The sequence below is a fragment of the Pseudorca crassidens genome, chromosome 3 (genome assembly GCF_039906515.1).
Source record: "Pseudorca crassidens isolate mPseCra1 chromosome 3, mPseCra1.hap1, whole genome shotgun sequence".
Classification (NCBI taxonomy): domain Eukaryota; kingdom Metazoa; phylum Chordata; class Mammalia; order Artiodactyla; family Delphinidae; genus Pseudorca; species Pseudorca crassidens.
In genome coordinates this window covers 138,258,819-138,282,470 of record NC_090298.1, presented here as the reverse complement: position 1 = coordinate 138,282,470, position 23,652 = coordinate 138,258,819, and the positions used below count along the sequence as shown (strand labels likewise).

General features: G+C 39.9%; 1 protein-coding gene across 5 annotated transcripts in view; it reads right to left on the bottom strand.

Annotated features, from left to right (window-relative positions):
• Positions 1-19,796, bottom strand: part of CNOT6 (CCR4-NOT transcription complex subunit 6) — a 66,846-nt gene extending 47,050 nt beyond the window's left edge. For 2 of the 5 annotated variants that reach the window (XM_067732625.1, XM_067732628.1), the window contains exons 1-2: positions 19,413-19,794; positions 6,746-6,859 (exon numbers count right to left, since the gene is read on the bottom strand). In XM_067732625.1, coding sequence (XP_067588726.1) covers positions 6,746-6,857 — 112 coding nt within the window. In that variant the 5' untranslated portion in view covers positions 6,858-6,859; positions 19,413-19,794. Of the gene's footprint in view, positions 1-6,745; positions 6,860-19,412 lie in introns of all 5 variants that reach the window. The other 3 variants (XM_067732627.1, XM_067732626.1, XM_067732629.1) reach the window with 3 other exon arrangements.
• Between the last annotated feature and the right edge of the window lie 3,856 nt (positions 19,797-23,652).

Here is a 23,652-nt window from a genome sequence, read left to right as displayed (position 1 = left end):
AAACTCAGTAAAGGAAAACTAAACTACAAAGAACTTAATAATGCATAACCACACAAGAGAACACTTTTAGAAAAGAGAAAAATTTTTTTAAATCACAAAGGAAAAAATAAAAAAGGATTAAAAAACCAATCACTTTCTTATATACCAGAGATAAACAAATGGAATTTGACATTAAAAACACAATACCATTAGCACCTCCCAAAATGAAATATTTAGTTATAAATCTAACAAAATATGCACATGCTCTATATGAGGAAAACTGTAAAACTCTGATGAAAGCTATCAAAGAACTAAATAAATGTAAAGATATTCCATGTTCCTGAATAGGAAGACTCAACTTTGTCAAAATGTCAGCTCTTCTCAACTTATCTATAGATTCAATGCCATCTCAACTGAATGCCCAGCAAATTATTTTGTGGATACTGACAAACTAATTCTAAAGTTTATATAGAAAGGAAAAAGATACAGAATAGCCAACACAAAATTGAAGGAGAGAACAAAATTTGGATGCTATCTGACTTCAAGACTTACCATAAAGTTACAGTAATCAAAGCTGTGGTATTGGCAAAAGAACACATAAATAGATCCATGAAACAGAGCCCAGAAATAGACCCACATAAATACAATCAACTGATCTTTGACAAAGGAGCAAAGGCAATGCCATGGAGAAAACTCATTTCAACAAATGGTGCTGAACAACCAGACATCCACAAGCCAAAAAAAAAAAAAAAACAAAAAACTAACCTTACACTCTTCATAAAAATTAACTCAAAATAGATCATACAACTAAACATAAAACACAAAACCATAAAACTCCTAGAAGATAACACAAGAGAAAATCTACATGATTTGAGTTTGCAATGACTTTACAAACACCACCAAAAGCACAATCTGTGAAAGAAATAATTAGTAAACTGGACTTTATTGAAATTAATAACTTCTGCTCTATGAAAGACACTGTTACGAGAATGAGAAGACAAGTCACAGGCTGGGAGAAAACACTTGCAAAGACATAGCTGATAAGGAACTGTTATCTAATTTATACAAAGAACTCTTAAAACAAGAAAACAAACAACCCAATTAAAAAATGGGCAAAAGACCTGAACAGACACTTGCCCAAAGAAGATACGTACACAGTAAATAAGCATATGAAAAGATGCTCTTAGTCATATGTCATCAGGGAAATAAAATAACGAGATACCACTACACATACCCACTAGAATGGGCAAAATCCAGAATAACAATGTCAAATGCTGGAGAGGATGTACAGCAATAGGAACTCTCATTCATTGCTAGTGGAAATGCAAAACGATACAGCCATTTTGGAAGACAGTTTGGCAGGGTTTTTTTTTTTTACAAAATTAAACATATTCTCACCATATGATCCAGCAATCGTGCTCCTTGGCATTTACCCAGGAGTTGAAAACTTACATCCACACAAAAACCTGCATGTGGACATTTATAGCGGCTTTATTCATAATTGCTGAAACTTGGAAGTAACCAAGATATCCTTCAGTAGGTGAATGGATAAACTGCGATACATCTAGACAATAGAATATTACTTAGCACTAAAAAGAAATGAACTATCAAGCCATGAAAAGACATGGAGGAACTTAAACTCACATTACTAAGTCAAAGAATCCAATCTAAAAAGTCTACATACTGTTTGATTCCAAGGATGTGGCATTCTGGAAAAGGCAAAACTATGGAGACAGTAAAAAGATCAGTGGTTGCCAGGGGTTCAGGGGGAGCAAAGTAGGAAAGAACAGGCAGAGCACAGAGGATTTTCAGGGCAGTGAAACCATTCTGTATGATATGACAATGGTGGATACGTGTCATTATACATTTGTCTAAACCCCAAAATGTACAACACCAAGAGTGAATCCTAATGTAAACTATGAACTTTGGGTGATAATGACGTGTCAATGTAGGTTCATGGATTGTATCAGATGCACCACTCTGGTGGGGGATGTTGACAGTGGAGGGGTCATGCACTGTACTTTATGTCAAAGGTGCCTGTAAACCGAAAACTGCTCTAAAAAATAGTCTAGTAAAAAAAAAAAAAATTAAAAATCAGCAGTTGCGAGGGGCTGAAAGTGGGGGGAGGGTCTGCCTACAATGGAGCAGGGGGAAGTTTTCTGGGGGGAATGAAACCATTCTATATTGTAATTGTGATGGTGGTTACACGACTGTCTGTCTGTACTTGTACAAGAATGGTACAACAGTAAGGGACTGAACTTACTGTACTTTTAAAAAATTTTTTTATTTTTTTGCGGTACGCGGGCCTCTCACCGCTGTGGCCTCCCCCATCGCGGAGCACAGGCTCCGGATGCGCAGGCCCAGCGGCCATGGCTCACGGGATCCTCCCGGACCAGGGCACGAACCCACATCCCCTGCATCGGCAGGTGGACTCTCAACCACTGCGCCACCAGGGAAGCCCTGTACTTTATTTTTAAAAGTGATTCTGAGACAAATATGGAAATACTCAAATTCAGAGAATAAATCTCTCTGAAAGAAAAATTAAAGCAAGGGATCAGAACAAATACTAAAATTATAATCCAAGGAAACTTTCCTGAAATTAAAAGAGAAAAAATTGAAACTACACACTGAAAGAGTATATTATACCTGAGAATATCAAGGCAGAACAACCTATACCAAAATATATTCAAGTAAAATTACTTATTTTAAGGGGAAAAAATCCTTTGGGCAAATCACTAATAATGAAAAAAAAATCACACTGTCATCAAGCCTACAGCAAAACTGGGGTAACATATTTAAGACACTTAAGGAAAGAATTCACATTTCCTTAATCCCAAGGAATTTCATTAAACCAAACTGACTCTCAAATATAAACTCTCAAATGAGTTTCTTGCAAGTTGTTATCAACTTGCAAGAAACTCAGAATATTGTTCCCATGAGCCCTTTCTAAGGAAACATCTACAGAACAAGCTTCCAGAAAACCAAAATGATTAGGAAACAAATGAACTGGTAGGAGGTACTGAATATATAGTTACTTGCAAAACTAATTCTAAATGGGAGGGTTTATGCAAGTTAAATGGGAAAGCTGATAGCATGTAATGGCTACATACTATGACAATGTAGATTAAGTACAGCTATTTAATTGGGCAGGTGGATAAAAACTCATATTACTGGCGGTATTTTTAGTTCTGTTATTGTAAGATTATTGTGTAATATGGGATAAAGCAATTAAGTAATTATGGGATACTCAAACTCCAGCATCCCATGACCCTGAGAACTGGGACTCTCAGTATGAAAGAAGATATAGATGTAATTATAAAAAAGGTTAATTAAAACTCCTGTTATTCTGAATTTGAGTCAAAAATAGTATATTTTCTTAAGATATTTTAATTTTAAATATACAAATATATTTTATAGCTTTAAAGATATTTTATCATAAAAGTACGTATATATTTTTTATCACATCTTTCATCATAAATGTATATAACCACATACATATATGTCAAATTTCCTAGCACTGTCCAGTGAAAAGACCTACAATGACCAACCCAGTAGCAATGAGCACTCCTAGCAATAGATATTATGGTCTTGAAATAGCATTTCCAAGTAAAACAACCAATTCTTCCTTGGGAAAAAATGACATACTTCATGTTTGAGGCAGGAAATACAAGATGAGGCAAGAAAATCTTGCCATTTAATCTTTCCAGATAGCAAGGAAACTACCAAAGACAACTAAGGTTACATCAAAGAACCCAGAAGTCATTTAATGAATCTCTCCCATTTGCCAACAGCAGGACAATTTTAAGCAACAAAGTAAGAGTAATCATGACAACTCATGGCGTATGTTTGAAACCAAAATATACTAGTTAATAATGATACTTTAAAAATCTAATTGGTCACCCTCAAAGGACAATAGTTTATCCTGAAAACTAGTAAATAAAAGGAAAGAAATAAGCATTCTTTTCTGCCTTTCCTATACAAATTGTACCTTGAGTAATCAATTAGTAAATGAGGGAGTAAATCAACTATACTCCAATATAAAATAAAAATTAAATTTTAAAAAAATGAAGGAAATTATCTCTTTACAGATGCAGCTCACGTAATTAAAAAAAAGACAGAATATCGCTATTTTGCAACCCTCAAAGAATTAATGGCTCTAGGCACTGCACTGAACATCAGTAGGAAAGAAGGCCTTTTTACCTTATCTGCCTCCTGAAGTAAAAGGACAATACCACATACACAACACAACCTTCAGTCCTGTCAAGGGTCTTAAATTCTGAGTCTGATCAAGCCTCTGCATCCTGCTGCCCATATGGATGAGAAATATGTTGAAATGCATGTAGCAAAATATAGACTGTGGGGTAACAACAGGTCAAACTGCTCAGGTTCAACAGATAAGTTGTAAAGAAAAGGATGGAGGGGGAACATGTAAATTAAGACACATCAAATAAAAAAGGGGGGGACCAAACTAAAATGCTTAGGTGTACATAACTTGGTGTTAAAACTATAAGGAAACAAGTGATTACTATAAAAGTCAGGGTAACAGTTACTTTTGGGGAGCAGGGAAGGGCTTATGATTGGCTGTGGTATGGAAGGGGTTCTGGGATAAGTGAAAAACTTCTAATTCTTGACCTGTGTATTATAAGGCTTCTGGCCTTATAATAATTCACTAATATATCTGTGTGGTTTTCTTGAGGATTTTTTTTTTTTTTGACTGCAGCACGCAGCTCTTTGGGGGGTGGGGTGGGGGAATCTTCGTTCCCCAACCAGGGACTGAACCCGGGCCCTCGGCAGTGACAGCTCAGAGTCCTAATCACTGGACAGCCACGGAATTCCCGGCTGTTATCTCTGTTTATCTCTGTTTCATTTTATCTCTGTTTCATTTTACAATAAACAAGGTTTTCTTTAAAAAGTAAATGATTAATAGTCATTTGGCTTATCTGGTTACCTCCAAATGGCACAAGGATCTAACCACCCATCTCCCTAGAACCAGAAGAGTATATTAGATTACTGCAGGTCCAGGATTCAATGACCTCAAATCCCTGGAACTTTATATCACAGATCTTAAGGAACTGATGCTAGAGCATATTCATGAAATAACTGTCTTAGCATGAAATGAACTCAGCCTTGAAAATTTCTACACACAGGAGTTTATGTATTAGGGATTGACTAAGACAATAAAGTGACCTTCCTGATAGTGGCTTTAATTATAAGGTCTTGTTCCACAGACCTATTCAATCAATAGTTTATCCTCCATGATACTTGGTAAAGATAAGACTTTGTTAAGAATGTTACTTTAGAGGAATCTCTCCTCTTCCTTCCTATCTTGTACACAGATTTCTTCCCAAAGTTTAGAGTAAGCAGAGAACAGTGACTCAAAATTGCCAAGGAGTTCCCAACATGAGGTAGAGGGAGGAGAGAGCGAAGAATCCCCTTAACCTCAGACATACAATCTCACTGACCCAAGTGAGCACTTTCTAGATTACCTAAACTTTCTAGAAGCAAAGGACTTGTAATTCAAAAACTGCTAATACAGACTGAAAAAAAAGAAAAATATAGTTAAATACCAATGCGGCAGAAATTAAAAGGGGAAGTTGGAGTGGTGACTGCCTGTGCTTCAAAGGCTCCCCTGACATAGAAAATCAAATTTGACAGGAGAGGCAAAAGAAGAGAGAAATTTCACTCTCCATCACACCATACCAGCTCTCCAAAAATCGAAGAGGGAGAAAAGGAGAGACCCATGTGGGCACCAACCTCTACTATGGCTGCAGAGGAGGGTGTTTAGGTTTACTCAATAGATTAATCAGAACTTTTAAGCTGACAAGGGAGAAATACTATCATCATTACTTCCTTTTTGCTTTCTGTACAGCACCCTTCTGCTTAGACTTAGCAGTTATATTTTGTCTATTAGTTATTTACACTGGTTTATTCCCTTCTTCTCACTCCCTAATATGCCATAAGCTTCAGAATGAAAGAGGATATGTTTTTTTCATCTATATATTTTCCATATGCCTAGTATAGCACCTGGCAAAATGTTTTACACATAGCATATACTCAGTATGTTTGCTGCATTAATTAAAAAAGAAAAATCAAGGGCAGTCAGGTGAAAGAAGAGAAAACTTGATCTGTATTATTTCAGAAGGCAAAACCAAGACAAACTAGAAGGAAAGTATGGGGAGGCCAACATGAACACAAACTTTCTTTAGCACTGGTTGCCTTGAGAAGTAATAATGTCCCTTTGCCACTTCTGAAGACTGAATTAAAGGCAGAAGGGAACTTTGAGAGCTGTTCCAATCGCTTTTAAGATTTTGTTTCTGAATAAGGCTGTCCCCAGAGACTAAGACTGAAAAAGCAAATGAAGAAAATAAGGAGAAACAAATCTATCCCAGAACCTATAATAGAACCGGCATTTCCCACTTCATTGGAAACCTGTAATTTGATAATGTAAAAGCTCTATCCTACTTTATTAGAGAATTAAGTATCAGAACAAACCTTTGTACACTAGGCATTTCACATGTGTTATTTTCATTCCATCCTTGATATTATTATCCCCATTTTATAAAAGGACACTGATAGTGAGAGAATAAGCAATGAATGGGTTTTGAACTTTGACACAAACCATGTTCTTTCTACTGAAACTTCCAGCTTCTAAGATAAATTAGCACTGGTAAAACATAACATTGCTTTCCTTGTGTATTAGCATTAGAAAACAATTTTCTACCATATCTTAACTTCCATGCCATAAATTTTTGCTTGCATGTCTTACCACTTATTTCAAGCTCCACCCAATGTGATTTCTTTCCATTTGCTGCTTCCTCAGAGGACATAATTGTGTACATCCTCCGAGGGTCAGGGGGCTCATATTTTTCTTTGGGCATGCCTGTTGAATTAAGAAAAGAAACCAATCAATACCCAGAAGAATCAAATAACTGAAAATAACATCTTTTTTAAAAGTAGACACCCATATTATATCTCTAAACACAATTTCCCACTAAAAGGAACTAGGAGCTCCTTGGAGAAATGGAGGATTTCACGTCTGAGATAGGAAAAATACAAACAAGTCTGGACACTAAGAAAGATGCTGTGGCTGTGAAGGACACAGGAGCCAGCTTGAAGAGGTCCACTGGCCACAAACATGACAATCTGAACATCAAAAGAAAGACTACATTTCAAACTGCATGAATCCAAAACTTTAACAGGAGAAAAAAAAAATGCAGTCACCTGAAAATTGGAAAATAAAGGGAACGAATCAAGCATTTATCCTGCATTTCTGGCAGAAACTAGATGAGGAAATGTTCTTAACAGAATTCTAGCTAATAAATGTAAAAAGAGTTACATAATTAGAAAAAACACTATTTCACAATCGCTAATGAAAAAATGGATGACCATCAATGGCTAATAAAAGTATTAGGTGAAAAAAATCCAATGAAAAAATTTTAAATAGATAGATCAGGCTGTAGGACCTCAACCCAAGGATCGATCTCAGTATTAGGACAACTAGACTTACAATGCCAACACTATGTATGCCCTTGCCCCTTCATCCAAAAAATTAAAAGTAAAATTGAACCTGAATCAAATCAGCCTCTCTAGATCTAGTACCAGTTTACACTAAGTAAGGGAGACAGAGGAACATGTTAAAAATAACACGAGGCACAACAATGTGAATATACTTAACACTACTGAACTGTACACTTAAAATGATTATTAAGATAGTAAATTTTGTTATAATTTTACCATGATTAAAAAATTTTTTCTTAATTTTAAAATAATGCCACAAGAATACAGCCAGCCAGACACAGACCATGGAAAGTTCAATATGACAGAAGACCCAGTTTCTTCAACAAATGAATGATATGAAAAAGGAGGAGTAAGAGGAAGTTGATATTAAATGACTTAAGAGGCACAACAATCAAATGAAATGTATAGACCTTGTTTGGGTCTGATCTGACCAAATCAAGTGTAAAAAACATTTTTGAGAATTGGACAAATTTGAAGAAGAACTAAACCTAAGTTGATATTGGGACTATTGTTCATTTTGCTTGTGGTTATTTTTTAAATTCTTATTCTTATAGAAACATTCTGAAATATTCAGGTGAAATGAAATCTCACTTCCTTGCATATTCTCCCAAACGCCTTGCTCCAGTCTCACTTCACCTTATGTGTTTGGATGAGCCATAATCTGCTTTAACCAAGTCTCTACCTACTCTGGATACCTACACAGCTAAATAAAGCTGGAGAAAAACCTACCATCATGTGAATTTAAAGTAAGCCAGTCAGCAATCACTTACGTCAAATGGACTTACTGTTGAACGGGTTCGATGTTTTAGTTTTACAAGAAGAAAAGTTATGGAGATGGATGGCTGCACGACATTATGAATGTATTTAATACCATTGAATGCTACACTTAAAAATGGTTAAGATGGTAAATTTTATGTTATGTATATTTTCTACAATAAAAAAAATGGAAAAAAGTTAAAGCAACTTTCATTATGCTATGCTGCTCCTCTAATGATGAGAAGTAGAGCTATCTTTCAAACATAGAAATGGTTTTGACCATGTAGTCAAAACACAGGAGATAAGTAATCCTGAAAAGCTTTTTGAAGAAAGTAAAAATATAAATGGTGAGACTAATCATCTGTATAAGAAACAGCACGTTTTTGTTTTGTCAAATACTGTTAATAAAACTGTTCTCCTACACGTTAATTTCTCCAAAACAGAAATACAGTGCCTGAAGTTTTTAGACTAATACAAAAAATACCTAACAGAGAAAGCTATACAGTCAAGAACTGTTCCTGTTCCATCTAGAGGACAATATGGTGAAGCAAGTGCCCATTCTGAATCATATGAATATACCAGTAATAACAAAATGCTGTGTAAGGTTACCAGAGCTTGATGACAACATCCCTTAAGATTCCTTAAGATCACCCAAATGCCACTATTCTGACTAGATTTTACTTACGACCGTGTGATCTTCACTGGCTTTTCCAAACAGAATTTAATAATGGTAAGCTGCTCTCTCCAGCTGAGCTTAGTATTTTGAGTTACTATTAATTATTAATCATTTGACTTCTTAGTGAAAGTTCAGAAGTCTGATTTACCTCTCTCATGTGAGCTTATTTAGTGTGAATCAATGTCCGGAGTTTGATCACACTTCAGAGAATAAATACAAGTATTACTGAACTGAAATCTGAAATCCAAGCCCTAGACCTGGGGTCATTCCATCAAAGAGTCATGATTTCTGCCTAAGCGGCCAACCATGCCCTTTCTTGGTTTTCATGACATATGATGTGTTGCCTTAAAATTTAAGAGACAGCTCATTACTTGAAAGCAGTGAGGAGATCTTCTTTATTTTCCAAATCCCTGACAGTGCAGATTAGGAAGTGGGGGGAAAAAAAGAATATGATAGAATAAAAGAAACGGCAGCAAATTAGACAATCAAGCCCTTCTGAGGAGCCTATCTGCCCAGTGAGCAACCCCACCCATTTTTCTTGGAGTCCAACCGAACATAGTATTGGAAACTAAGTAGAGAAAAGGATATAAGAATACAAACAATTTAGGATTTTTCCCAAGGCTTGAAATCAACAAGCAGATCTTACTCTCTAAAAAATACAGTATGCCACTGCAGATTACTACCTAAAAAGAATAAAATGTTTCCAAAAGAGGCTTGAAAACTGTCAAGTAGAATTAAAAGACTTTTAAAAAATAGGTAGGCCAGAGTCAGCAGGTATACAGCCCCTGACTATTCAATCTCTAATTCCTCCAGTCCAGTGCCAAACATCACTACTGATCCTGGCAGCATAAAATCTGTCCCTGATCTAGATCTCAGAGAAACAGTTTTTCAGTATCTTAGAATAATTATTTACCTTAAAGAAATACAGGACATTATTTACCAGCAGAGAAAGATATGCTTTCATTATTAAACATTTTATGAAATGGCTTAAAAAATACACAGGGGAGGGGGGTAAGAGGGAAGACGCAGGGGGGCGCAGGGCGGGGGAGAGACCATAAGTGCAAGTCAGCCACCATTTGAGGCAGCTTTTAAACTAAGAAAATTGGTACTAAAGAGAAAGATTTAAGTCTTTATCCTTTCAGTGGGTACTGTAAATAGTCATCAAATAGCCCCAGGTGAAAACGTGTCCTATTTTACAAAAGAATAAGTGAAGAATTAAAGAATTAATAAAAAAAACAAAAACAACATCATTTCATAATTCCTAATGAGCCTTTTTAAAACAGGATTTATAAACTGGGTTAAAACCATTAGATGACTCATTGGCACTGGCATAATGCTAAGGTAACACCACCACCCAGATTGTTTTTTAATTATAGGGTAGAAAATGTTCAAGAGAGGAATAAACTGTTACCCCCTTCATCAATCTTCCCAACACTAATGGAGGCAGAACCAGATACTGTGGGTCTTCGGATCTGACAGAATATGAAATACACACCAACAATGTTTATGTTGATTAAGAGCTAGAGGAACTAGCCAGATGACACCAAAGAAGCAACTGGAATGCAGGACTTTCTGCAGGGTAAATGGTCTGCTACCTTTAACAAGCTGGTGTCAGGACTATTCTAGACTTAAAGAGAATTAAGGGATATATAGAATGAGATGCAATGAATGGTCCCTATATAGGATCCACAAATCTGCAACAAAGGACATTCTGCGGACTGTTCGAGAAACATTTAATACCTAGTTCATATTTTGAAATATTAATGAATTATTATGAGATCATGTTATTTTGGCAATGTACAAAAATACATTTCTTGTTAAAAGGCACTCTGAAGTTAAATAATTTATTTTAAATTGTATTGGCCAGGTTTTTTTCCAAGGGAAATGAGGCTGAGTTATAGCCAATCTTAACTGACAAGATAAAATGCTAAATTCCTCTTTTCCTTTCCTTGCTTGTTACATTTTCTCCTCCATTCTTGGTGCTTTACTTCTTTTACATATACAAAGGAGAAAAAAAGGAAAAGGCGCAGAGGAAAGGAAGGGAGGGGAGAAGGAAGAAATAAACTCATGTGCAGAAAAATCCTTTTATTTGATGATCAGGAGCCTCACAAAGCTACAAGTTATGGAATATATGAAAAGGTAGTGCCACTAGCCTTGTTGCCAATTTACTTCTTCCTATCCAAATTTTCACTACGTCTTATCCAATTTTTCACTAAATCCCACTGATTTTTACCTCTTCAGGACTTCTAAACCTGTCTTCTCCATTTTCACAGCTACTGAAGTTAATTTACACCCTCATTTCTCAGCTACAACTTTTAAACAAACTTCTCTATACCTTCCTGATAGATGCCTGCTCATGTCACTCTCCTGCTTAAAAATCTAAGATGGCCTTTTCTGCCTACCTAGCTAAAGTCCTTTACAATCTGGATTTAGGCCAACTATTTTCTCACTCATCTTCAGCCACTGACACACAAGTTACCCTATAAAGTCTTAAATTAATCAAAGCAAACCTACTTCTAAGGCATAGTCTTTCAATAACACATGCTAATCCCTTCACCAAAGGAAACCTTCACCCTAAACTCCTACTCACCCGCTTCACGGCAACTCAGGTTAGATGTCAGAGTCCCTGTAAGCCCTTCCCAACAAAGGCACAAATTCACTACTCTTTCCTCTGCACACCATACATTTACTACAGCATCTATCACCCCAGTTTGTATCTCCCAGTGTCTTGTGTAAGACCTAGCATGTTGTACTAATAAACTGGTCTAAACATTCCTTCATGACTCAAAATCAGGTTTTCAAAGAAAAATCCAAAAAAAACAATTCAATACATCCAAACCATGCTTCCTTAAGGGAGCTTTCTTTACAGAATCATTCATTCAACCAATATATACTAAGCACCTTCTGCCTCTATGTGCCAAGCACTCTGCCAGGTTCTGGGAATAAATAATAAATAGGAAATACGTACATGATCTTGGATCTTAATCTACTGGGGAGTGCAAACAAAAATCTTACGACGGTGTAATCACACTACAACCCTTTTTACAAACATCACTCTAATTTAGGACTTCTTCCCTACCCCTCATAAACACAGGAGTTTATCATTCCCAGCTTTGAGCTATCCTGAACCTTGAAGATATTTCTAATGTTATATTCTTTAATCCCACCTTAATTTTTTTTGACATGTCTCATTCACCTACTCTAATACAGGGTCTTTGCACTTACATTTTAAATATTTTTATATTTTCAGAGCCTGGCAAATAGTGTTTGGTGAATACTTATAAGAATTAAGGGGATAAGTTGGGACAGTAGAAAAAGCAAACATTGTGTAAGAGATAAGTATGCTAACAGAAGCAGTGCCCATGTTACCAGGAGTAAGAAAAACTAACATAGGCCTCTAATCTTGAAGGCAAAATCTAGAGAAACCAGACAGAAAGGACCTAAGTGACCAAAGGCTGAGAATATTCGCTCTAGGATAGGCTGGGATATGAAGCAAAGGGACAAACTTAAAGGTAAAACTGTATAAACATAATCTTAGTGACATGCTATGGCAAAATAAGAGCAAACCTCAAACAGGTGGGGGTAATGGCAAAACTGTGTTGGAGTGCCTATCTGCCATACTCTAAACTAGGCACATAACAGCTAACATGTTTTGAGCACTCTCCAACTGGCAGGCCCTTCACATGCATTATCTCATTTAACCCTCAGGACTCCTATGAGTAAATACTATTGTATTATTCTCCATACATAAAGAAAGAACGGTCCAGAAAATAAGTCATTTACCTGAGATCACAGAGATCCTACTGGCACAACTGTGATTTTAACCCAAGTCTGATCCAAAAGTCTATGCTTTCAACCACTATGCAATAATTTACTGGTAATTATCTCGATTTAATTCTCATAGCGATCCATGAAGCAGACACTATCCTCATTTTATTTTAGATGAGGAAACTGAGACTCTGAGTTTAAATAACTTGCCCAAGGTTGCACACACTTAGTAAGTAGTAGAGCTAGGATTTGAACCTGGGACAATCTAGCTGCAAAGCTGTACTCCAATGCCTCACACAAGTCTAGAATTCTGTCACTGATGAAACCAAGATCTTGTGTTCATTCTCCAAATATTATGTTGCTAAGACCATGAGCCCCTGAGTTTCCTTCTCAGATGTATCACCTTTCCAAACTACTCTTTACCTGTATTCTCTACTCCCAAACTCTGCCTAATACTTAACACAACAGACCTCAAATGCTATCATCTCAGGACCCTTATACTCAAGTACCTCAAAGACCTTTCAATTGTGTGGGTTATATCTATCAACATTTACCATACTAGAAATTAGAAATAAGGAATTTTAAAATATGTATTACTCATTAAATATAATAAAACCTATCACATGTTAACATTTTTATGAAAAGTAACTACTTTCAAGAACAAAGTAGGGCTTCCCTGGTGGCGCAGTGGTTGAGAGTCCACCTGCCGATGCAGGGGAGACGGGTTCGTGCCCCGGTCCGGGAAGATCCCACATGCCGCGGAGCAGCTGGGCCCATGAGCCATGGCTGCTGAGCCTGCGCGTCCGGAGCCTGTGCTCCGCAACGGGAGAGGCCACAACAGTGAGAGGCCCATGTACCGCAAAAAAAAAAAAAAAAAAAAAAAGTAAAATTTTGTGAGAAGAGTGACACTGTCTTACATTTTTGCAAATCTTTAAGGTCTGACATGCTAGAAGACAGCTGGATTCACCTATCTGCTCTGAATTCAACTGATCAGATATTACATATCATTTTGTCATTCTCTGGAAAACTCCACTGTATACTCATAAGAGGAAGAGAATGAAAAAGGCAAATAATCTTAGTAATATTTCTAAGAACTTAAGGTTTCTGTAGCCACCTCCTCCTGCCTCCCAAAATCTCAATTCCTTAAATCCTTTTCTCAAGTAGAATAAGAATAAATTTAAGTCCATATTGGTTTAACTAAAATTTCCAATCAGTAAGACCTCTGCGAAAAAAAATTTTTAAATTATGATAAAATATTCCTCCAAAACAGAGTCAAACAGCAGATGTAGTAGTTAGTCTAAGCTCTAAAAGAAGACCGGCATACCCATCTGCATCCGCAGTGCCCAGCCAATAACCAACAGCCCATAAGAGTTTACTAGACTGCTGTTAAAATGCAATTCTAATCATGTGCCCGTGCCTAATAACACGAGTGAATATAAAATACAGTCAGAGAGAAGCCTGAGTGTACTGCAACACCACAGGAAACTACCAATTTTGAAGGTCAAAAATGGTCAAATACTAGCAATTTCATTCAACTCAATAAATTAACTCAAAATAGAACTATAAAGATACACCAAGTATAGGTCATCCACAAATTTCAATTTAAAACACAAACACTTCTTAGCTTAAAATTTTTAATTTCTATATTTTAAGTCAAATATAAAGTATGGAACAAAAGAACATATTAGGACAATTTAGATTTATGATCTAGCCAGCAAAGCTGAGGGCCTACTAACATTAAGTCAAACCATGATTTGTGTGATGAAACATCACCGAGATCAAAAAGGAAAGGAGAGGGAGCCATCAATATTAAATCTGTTCTCTTAGTATGAGACAAGCAACAGCCGTCTAGTTTACACCTTCAGCAATGATGGCTACCAACAGAAATCTTTTCATTTCTTTCTTATCTTTTGCCAGTTACCATAATCTATTTGCTCCTCCCACTCTTACAATCACAGTATTCTAGCTACCCTTATCTAGTTGGAATTTTGGCCTTTTGAGGCATTCAACATTTATTCTAGCTGCTAATTCATGTATACAATCATTTTGGGAAGTTCTAATATAGTAGCAATGAGTTTTGACCCACTAGTCTTTTTTTCCCCTAAAAACTGAGAAAGAAAATTATTCATGAAATGCTGACCTTATAAATCATCAAGAAGCCTTTAACAACTCTAGAATATTTCTCTCACAGGGCTTAAATGAACTCTCTGACCCCAGTTTCTTGGCCCCGCCTCCTTCATCCAGCCTTCACATTTTTACTGTGTCTCCTGAAAAAGTATGTCACACACACAATTTCCCCACCCCTATCCACCTAAACTCTCAATGAATCCCTATTATATACAGACGAAAGTCTCAACACTTTAAGAAAAAGCCTAAGACTATTCAGACTGTTTCTGGTCACTCCTCCTGTCCCTTTCATCTTTGCATCCTATGTTTCACAGCCCAAGTTGTACGTAACTTGACTTTGCACATGTTCTTTCTTCTCACTAAAAGGTCCTACTCAGTCTAACAAACCTCTATTCAACCTTCAAAGCTCAGCCCAAAGACCTCTGAGATGACCCCCTCAAGCTTCCCAAGCAGAATTAGTTGCTCCTTCTTTAGCATGCCCCAAATGCTTTGTGTATTTCTCATTACTATATAACTTGATGAGCACTTTATTGGTTTATCTGTTTTTCTCTCCATACCATTATAAACCCATTTAGAATAAAAGAGCATAAGCCCTATTAGAGGAGCAAGTCTATTATGGTGCCTGACACATGGGTGTTTCCAGTATTTTTGGAACTGAGTTTTAGCCCTATTTTAAAATGCTGTGTTCAAGTATAATCAGTTCTGCTGTATCACTTATTCTGAAAATAATCTGTTCCAACGTAACCGATATATTAGAAAATTTGAGCTTAACACAAAATTCCCATTTGCTTATGTGTGATTTTTTCTGTGGAAAAAACTAGACGAAGGTAGAAACCTGCCCCCAGCTGAACTGAGCTGCATAGAAATACACAAAATACACACACCTTAAAACACCTACCAGCTACATCAGTTCACTCTGTGTGTGTGCACAAGAGCTGAGCCACACCCACCCACCTCTGGTGTTACTGTAACATTCCATTCGATTTCAGGTAACTCTCCTTCCACCACTGTACAGTAACTCACAAGCAGCAACCTTTCTGATGCCCATTAACACAAGCAAACCAGGTCTTTTTCAAGGTAAAGTGACACATTTATTGTAGTATTTATGTATACCATAATCATTTAACATGTGTAAAACTATGCTACCATTTTTACCAGGTTCCTTTTTTTTTTTTTTGCGGTATGCGGGCCTCTCACTGTTGTGGCCTCTCCCATTTCGGAGCACAGGCTCTGGACGCGCAGGCTCAGTGGCCACGGCTCACGGGCCTAGCCGCTCCGCGGCATGTGGGATCTTCCCGGACCAGGGCACGAACCCATGTTCCCTGCATCGGCAGGCGGACTCTCAGCCACTGTGCCACCAGGGAAGCCCACCAGGTTCCTTTTTATTAAAGTAAGTCACTGACAAAGTTTTGAGTGTTGTGCTTTAGTTCCACTTTTCCCAAAAGGCCTGTAGTTTTTACTGCACAATTTTCCATATCATGGTGATTTTTAGGAACTCACATGTTGCTTTACAGCAGAACTGACTATATAAATTAACAGCTGTATGAGGAGTTCTTAGGTTTTAAGAAATTTTCAATATTTCAATTCCAATAATATACAGGAGAAAAAACTCTGCCCTCTCCCCAATTTCACAAAATGTTTACAGTCCATATCCTCACAGACCATTAGGACAGCCATAACCGTTAAGCTTGGTGGCTCTCATTTCTGGTGAGCAGAGAGTTGATTTTTCCAGCTTAAGCTCTACAGTCTGCCTAAGCCTAACTCAGAAGACAAGTTCTGAATGCCTGAACTTTCACATGTACCATTATATGGGTTTCATTTTTTTTATTGCTCTTAACTTTTTTCCAAAACATTTTGATTTTAAATTACCCTGTATTATAGAGCAATTGAACCGAGCCCTCAAGCCCACTATAAAATGGATCAGACACAAAAGACCCTATATCCAAGTTTAAAATAGATTCAGAGTCACTAACTCCACAGTATCTCAAATGTGACTTTTTTATATGTATGGCTCCACTTAATTCTCCACACTGATGCCCAAATGATCTCTAAATCACCTTGTTCCCCTATGAAAAATATTTTGGCTCACTCCTTTGCTACAGAATAAAGATACAAACCTCACTTTTAGCTTAGTAAGTATGGTTCTTCAAAATCTAGGATGGACACACCTTTGCAGGCTCATCTCCAGTCTCTCCAGGGAGAGATGAGAGAGTGTCTCATCTCTCCCTGTTTCAGTAACACATCGATATTGGCCTTACCCCAACACTTGGCACCTCAGTGCACCCACAGTTCCTTTTGTCTGAAATGACCCCATCTCTCCAGTTTGACAAACACCTATTCCGTGCTCTTTTCTGTAAACTGCTCCCACACATTCTACAAATTTCATCGTTCTCTACTGTTCTCCCCACAGCACTCTGTACACCTACTAAGACAACAACAAGAAGACAGCAAATGAGTGTTATTCACTTTTTAATTCCCAGGGTCTAACATTATGTCCAGCATATACTATTCCTTGCACATAACTTACCAAGAAAATAAAAATGGATGAGGGAGAGGTAAAGCCCAGAGAAGGGTAAGATTAAGGCAGTCTAAATGAGTCCCCATCTTACATGCAAATAAACACTTTAAAAGCAGTTTCCCAACCAGTATACCTTCCATATGGGAAAGTTACAAGTGTGCTGAAGACGGCCCTCACCTCTCATGGCCCAAAGGCTACAGCTGTGAGCAGCCTTGACCATTTATTCCAGGATGCCTTCCATATATTATCCCTTTCTGTTGCACTATGATATGAAAAAGGTTTATGCTTTAAATATAAAAAAGGCTAATATGAACGTGGTGGAATGCCTACACATTAACCAAAATAAATGCATTATTTATGAACCATAAGTACAGAAGCAAATGCCTTTATTTGTAGCCAGGACCAAATTCTGTAACCAACTCATATCTGTTCAAGAGTCTGAAAAGTTTTACTTTGCCACCAAGGTTTAAGAAACCTGAAAATACCTACAAATCAAACAGGCATTCAAAAGAGCTTCCTCATCTACGTTACCAATGATCAAGACACTTCTGAAACTATGCAAAATATTCTGAGTCTCACAGGAAACTTTGTCTTTTGTCACATCCTCGTTTTTTGACCATTTCATTAAGTATCTTATTCACCTACTGAGAACTGACCAGACTCAACTACCTCAAATAACTTCCAGCCATTAAAACGCACTCCGCCCTCCCAAAAAAACTAATCTCCATCAAGTACCTCACTCCCATGTGCCCTCCCATTTACACAAAACCTGGTCCTTTCCCTCTTAACTGTAATATCTTGGGCAAGTCACTTTAACCTTTCTAGGCCTGTTTCCTCAACAGCAGCTATTCAAATATTTTGTTTAAAGCAAGCTGACTGGACTAGATCACTGGTCTAAAAATATTAAGCAATTTTTATTCTACAAGTCATCACATTCTAAAGACTGCGATAATTGCTCTGATAGCAATTATAAAACAAGTCTTCAAAACCTTTTGATCAATGGACACAGCTCCTAAAGCCTACAAAACTGTTTTGGGATGATAAATTCTAGTGCACTGTGAAAAACACAAAGTGCTATTATATGCCATTTTATTTTTCACTTGTTCATATTCACTCTCTTCCTCTCCAAAATTAAAATCCCCAGACACAAAGAGGCAAGATTCCACACTACCACTAATGGGGCAATCCACCTGGAAAACAGGTAAGTATGGGAACTCATGTTAAAGGAGATTATTTAAACGTCAGCTTAACACAATAACAAATCCAAAAAGGAAAAGCAAGATGACCATTCACAATGTTGTCATTTGCAGTAACAGTTCAAGAAGAGGTTACAGGTGTTCATTAGCAGGCTCTTAGGGGACGCTGTAGGAGAAAAAGTCAAAAAAAAAATTTCCAAAGAAAATAATGATTGGTGTTTAGAAAAAAAGAAAAGAGATACGATTCAGGTTATTACACAAAACTTAAAGTAATTAGAACTATCTCTGAGTCCTCAGCAATATCATAAATCTCTTCATCTGGTGCTAAGGGTTTCTTTAACCATGTCATTCCCATCCCCCCACCCCCCAAAAAATTTGTGTTAAACTGAATTTTAAATACATTTGCGGGAGGGGGTAAACAGTTGGTTTCCCGCTTTGCGGTAACTGCGAAGTTCCACACTCCACTCCGCGCAATCCCACACCGCCACTTCTCCAAAGTTGCCACCCATCCCAGCCAAGAGTCCCGGACACCAACTCCCCTCCTCCGGGTGACCAGAGCCAGGGTCGACAGCCAGGGCATCCCCCAACCCTGGCGCCCCCTGCGCGGCCCCGCCCCCGTCGTCAAACAACACCCCCCAGCCCCGGACTCGGCGCGGGGGCGCGGTCCGGGGACCAACTGGATGGCGACAGCCGCGAGTCTAGGGACCCCCAACAGCCACCATCTCCTCCAGTCTTCGGGCCCGCTGCACGCAAAACTCAAGGTGTTCTTGCTCGAGTCCCCCGCGCTACGGTCCCGGGGACACGACCGAGAGGGGCCCGTGGGCAGCAGTGTGGGGAGCAGCGCCCAGCCGGGCCTCGGACTGGTCTCGCTCACCTCTTGGGGTGCGCCGCCTTCCTCCGCCGCTGCCGCCGCCTCCTCCCTGTGAGTGCAGCGGGGTCTGACCTGTGAAACCACCATACCAGTCCCGCCCGCTGCTGCAGCGCCGCCGTCGCCGCTCCTCTGCCGCCTCAGCCGCCGCTCTTTGTTCTCCCTCCGAGATCCACCGCGTCAGCCGCCCTCTTCAGCCGCCTCGATGGGCCGCCACTACGGCCTCCCGGCCTCTCGGCCTCCGGCCTCACCCTCCTCACTGCACCCACCGCTGCCTTCCCCTTCGCGCAGCCGACGCCGCCGCCACCGACGCCGCCGCCTCCTCCTCCTCTGCGCCCCCCTCGTTTTCATTGAAAGCAAACAAGCATCATGGCGGCGGCCGCCGTCCCACCCCTTCCCCCTCCCCCCACCCACCCCAAGCCTGCGAGCGCCGCGACCGACGCTGCCGCTCCAACATCCCGGCCGCCCATTGGCCGCCGCCGCCGGGCGCGACCATTCAGCATCCGGGGAGGTCGCTCTCCGCTCGTCCCTCTCTTCCCCCACCCCCGCGATGGGGAGCAGTGAGCCGGCCGGGCGCGCTCCAGGGTCAGACCTCCCTCTCCTCTTCCCGCTCTCCTCGCTCGTTTCCTGCCTTGTTGCTTCTACTTTCTCATCTTCTTAACGCTCCTACGCTTTTCAACTAGCTCTTTTTTTTCCCTTTCTTTCTCTTTTTTTTTTGTCTCACGCTGTTCATTTTTGTTCCTCTCTTCCCTCAATTTCCTTCATCTTCCTCCCTTTCGTGTCGCTTATTACATGGAAACAGGGACAAGCTCTCAGACTTTTGACCCTTAGCCAGTATCTTGAGCTGCCTAAAGACAAGACATGCAGTCGTGAACAGTGACTTGATTCATCCTGCCTCAGATATGAAGAAAAAACTAATTAATGGCACGTTTCGGTCCATTAATGGTCATTCAGTCCAGTAAATTCAGGGACAATTCTGGTGGGATCCTAGCCCGGAGTAACTGTCCGCAGCTGTGTTCAAAGAGCAAGATGTTCTATTCAGGTGGAGATTGAAAATGAGCAGAGAAAGGATTGATGATGCTTGCATGAGTGCACATTAGTTGACTGGTGGTCAAGGCCCTGTGCTGGGACCGAGGCAAAGAGATGAATCAGGCCCCGGCCTGCCCTCAGTAAGCTCACAGCTTAGGGACAAGAGAAACACTCAACAGACTGTTAAAACTCATTAGAGGTGCATGAGGACAGGCATGGCCTGAGGAAAAAGGAATAGCTGTCCACTCACCTACATGGCAAACTAGGATGGGCTCCTGGCTCTTTCCTGGAAAATCAACTCTGAAGAAATGAGAGTGAAACGGGTTCCAGGAACTAACAATAGGAAGAAAATGAGACACCCTCTCTTGCTATACTGGGCTAGAGGATATGGGAAATGGTTGGCTGCTTTGGGGGCAGAGGAGGGCTAGAAGGGCAAGGAAAAGATTGAGACCGTAGGACTCCTGGGCACAGAAGCTTTTCAAACGGTTGCTAATCAGGGAAGGGAGGGGTTGCAAAGACAAGGGAGGAGCAGCCAAGAAATAATAGTGCAGCCTTGGGGCAGGGTCCTGGTACTACCTCAAGGGATACACATAACTATCTTTGAACTCTTTACAGAACTAAAACCCCCAACAAATAGAAGATGTCAGCATTATCATTCCAGAGAAGACCACTTGAGGCCAGATTAAAGGAACCAGAGAAGCTCATCAAGAGATTACCAGAGACCAGATTAAAGGAGTGAATGCCCTGCACACACCCTAATCTTATCAGCAACCCTGCCCTTGAACCATTGCTATAAAACTCCTCACCAAATCCTTCCAGGTTGGGACACACAGTTTTTCAGGGGCACAACCCTGCTGTGTCCCCCGTTTGCCTGGCAAAGCAATAAAGCTATTCTTTTCCTCTTCACCCAAAACTCCAAGATTCAATTCAGCACCAGTGCACGAAGGCTGAGTTTTCAGCATCAACGGTCCAGTGCTCTAGTGTCAGAGGACACTAGACAACAGCAGGGTAACATGAAAGCGCAGGAGAGGTAGGGGGTTGCTAAGAACAAGTGCAGACTGACTGGCTGCCTGTGGGCATCCCTCCACAGCCTCCAACCCCAGGCTTCTGAATACTGGGGTTGTGCAGTCCCTGTGCTCTACAAAGTCTCACCAGACTGAGGGAGGAGCCAGTGGCACTCTCTGCACCCCATGAGAATGCTGTGCCCTGGCAACCTGTGCTCCAGCCTGGAGAGAGGGGTGAATTTTTGTAATTCATCTGCCCAGAAGGAGCTACTTTTTGTGATTGGTACCATGTGTATGGGGGCAGGGAAGTCCAGTTGCATAACAAAAAAACTTGCATAGAACCATGAGTTTATTACATCTCATTATTCTAGTGCTCCAGGTCTCACTTGGGGTCTCTCATGCCTCTACTGAGATGGTGGCTGGGGTTGGATTCTGGCACCTCCATGTCCCCAGCAAGCCCTCCCTTTGTAGTGTTTTATCCTCCCACTTTTCTTTGTGGCTTCTCTCTAGCAGGTTATCCTGAATATCTTTCATGGCAACCCAGGGCTCCAAGAGAGAGGAAGTGGAAGACCCTTTGAAGAATGTCACTTTCTCTGTATTCTATTGGTCAAAACAGTCACAAGCCCAGTCCAGATTTAAGAGAAGAGGACGTAAGCAGTGCAGGAGCTGCATGCACATAAAGGGAAGGAGAGACTTATTTGGGGCCATCTCAGTAGACTAGCTACCACAGAGAAGGAAACTATGGTGGCCCTGCCTGTGCACATCCTCTTCTTTCTGAATATCTGAAGAGAACCCCACCAAATGCCTTTCCAGATCCAGATCAAAGTGCCCCTCATATTAGGCAAGACTTCCCTGTGTAAGTTATAAAACCCAAACTCAAATAGGCTTGATGAAGAAAGAGGTCATTTATGTATTCAGGTATCACATAACTGAAAAGTTCAGACATCTTAAAATATCAACAAGAATCAATCCAGGGGCTTCCCTAGTGGCACAGTGGTTGGGAGTCTGCCTGCTGATGCAGGGGACACGGGTTCATGCCCCGGTCCGGGAAGATCCCACATGCCATGGAGCAGCTGGGCCCGTGAGCCATGGCCGCTGGGCCTGGGCGTCCAGAGGCTGTGCTCTGCAGCGGGAGAGGCCACAGCAGTGAGAGGCCCGCGTACCGCAAAAAAAAGAATCAATCCAATCTCACTCTTCCACCCTCCAGTCAGCTTTCCTCCCCACTGGCTTCACAAGGACTGTGCAACCAGGCAGGAACGATGGCCACTAGCATCTACAGGCTTAGATTCTAACAGCTCCAGCTGCAAATGCATACCTCATTTTATTGTACTTCACTTTATTGTGCTTCAAGGATAGTGCATTTTTTACAAATGGAAAGTTTGTGGGAACTCTGCATTAAGCAAGTCTATTGGCATCAGTTTCCATCAGCATTTGCTCACTTCATGTCTCTATGTCATGCTTGATAATTCTCACAATATTTCAAACTTTTTCATTGTTACTATATTTGTTACGGTGATCTGTGATCAATGATCTTTGATGTTACTCTTGTAATTGTTTTGAAGCACCACGAACTGGGCCCACGTAAGACAACAGATTTAATAAGTGTTGTGTGTGTTTTGACTGCTCCACTGACCAGCCTTTCCTCTGTCTTTATACCTCTCTTCAGTCCTCCCTAATTCCTGAGACACAACAATATTGAAATTAGGCCAGTTAATAACCCTACAATAGCCTCTAAGTGTTCAAATGAAAGGAAGTGTCACACATCTCTCACTTTAAATCAAAAGCTAGAGATGATTAAGCTTAGTGAGGAAGGCATGTCAAAAGCTGAGATAGGCTGAAGGCTAGACCTCTTATGCCAAACAGTTAGCCAAGCTGTGAATGCAAAGGAAAAGTTCTTAAAGGAAATTAAATGTGCTACTTCAGTGAACTGATGAACGACCAGAAAGTGAAACGGCCCTGTTGCTGATATGAAGAACATTTTAATGGTCTGGATAGAAGATCAAACCAGCCACAACATTCCCTTAAGCCAAAGCCTAATCCAGAGCAAGGTCCTAACTCTCTTCAATTCTATGAAGACTGAAAGAGGTGAGGAAGCTGCAGAAGAAAAGTTTGAAGCTAGCAGAGGATGATTTACAAGGTTTAAGGAAAGAAGCCGTCTCCATAACATAAAAGTACAAGGTGAAGCAACAAGTGCTGATGTAGGAGCTGCAGCA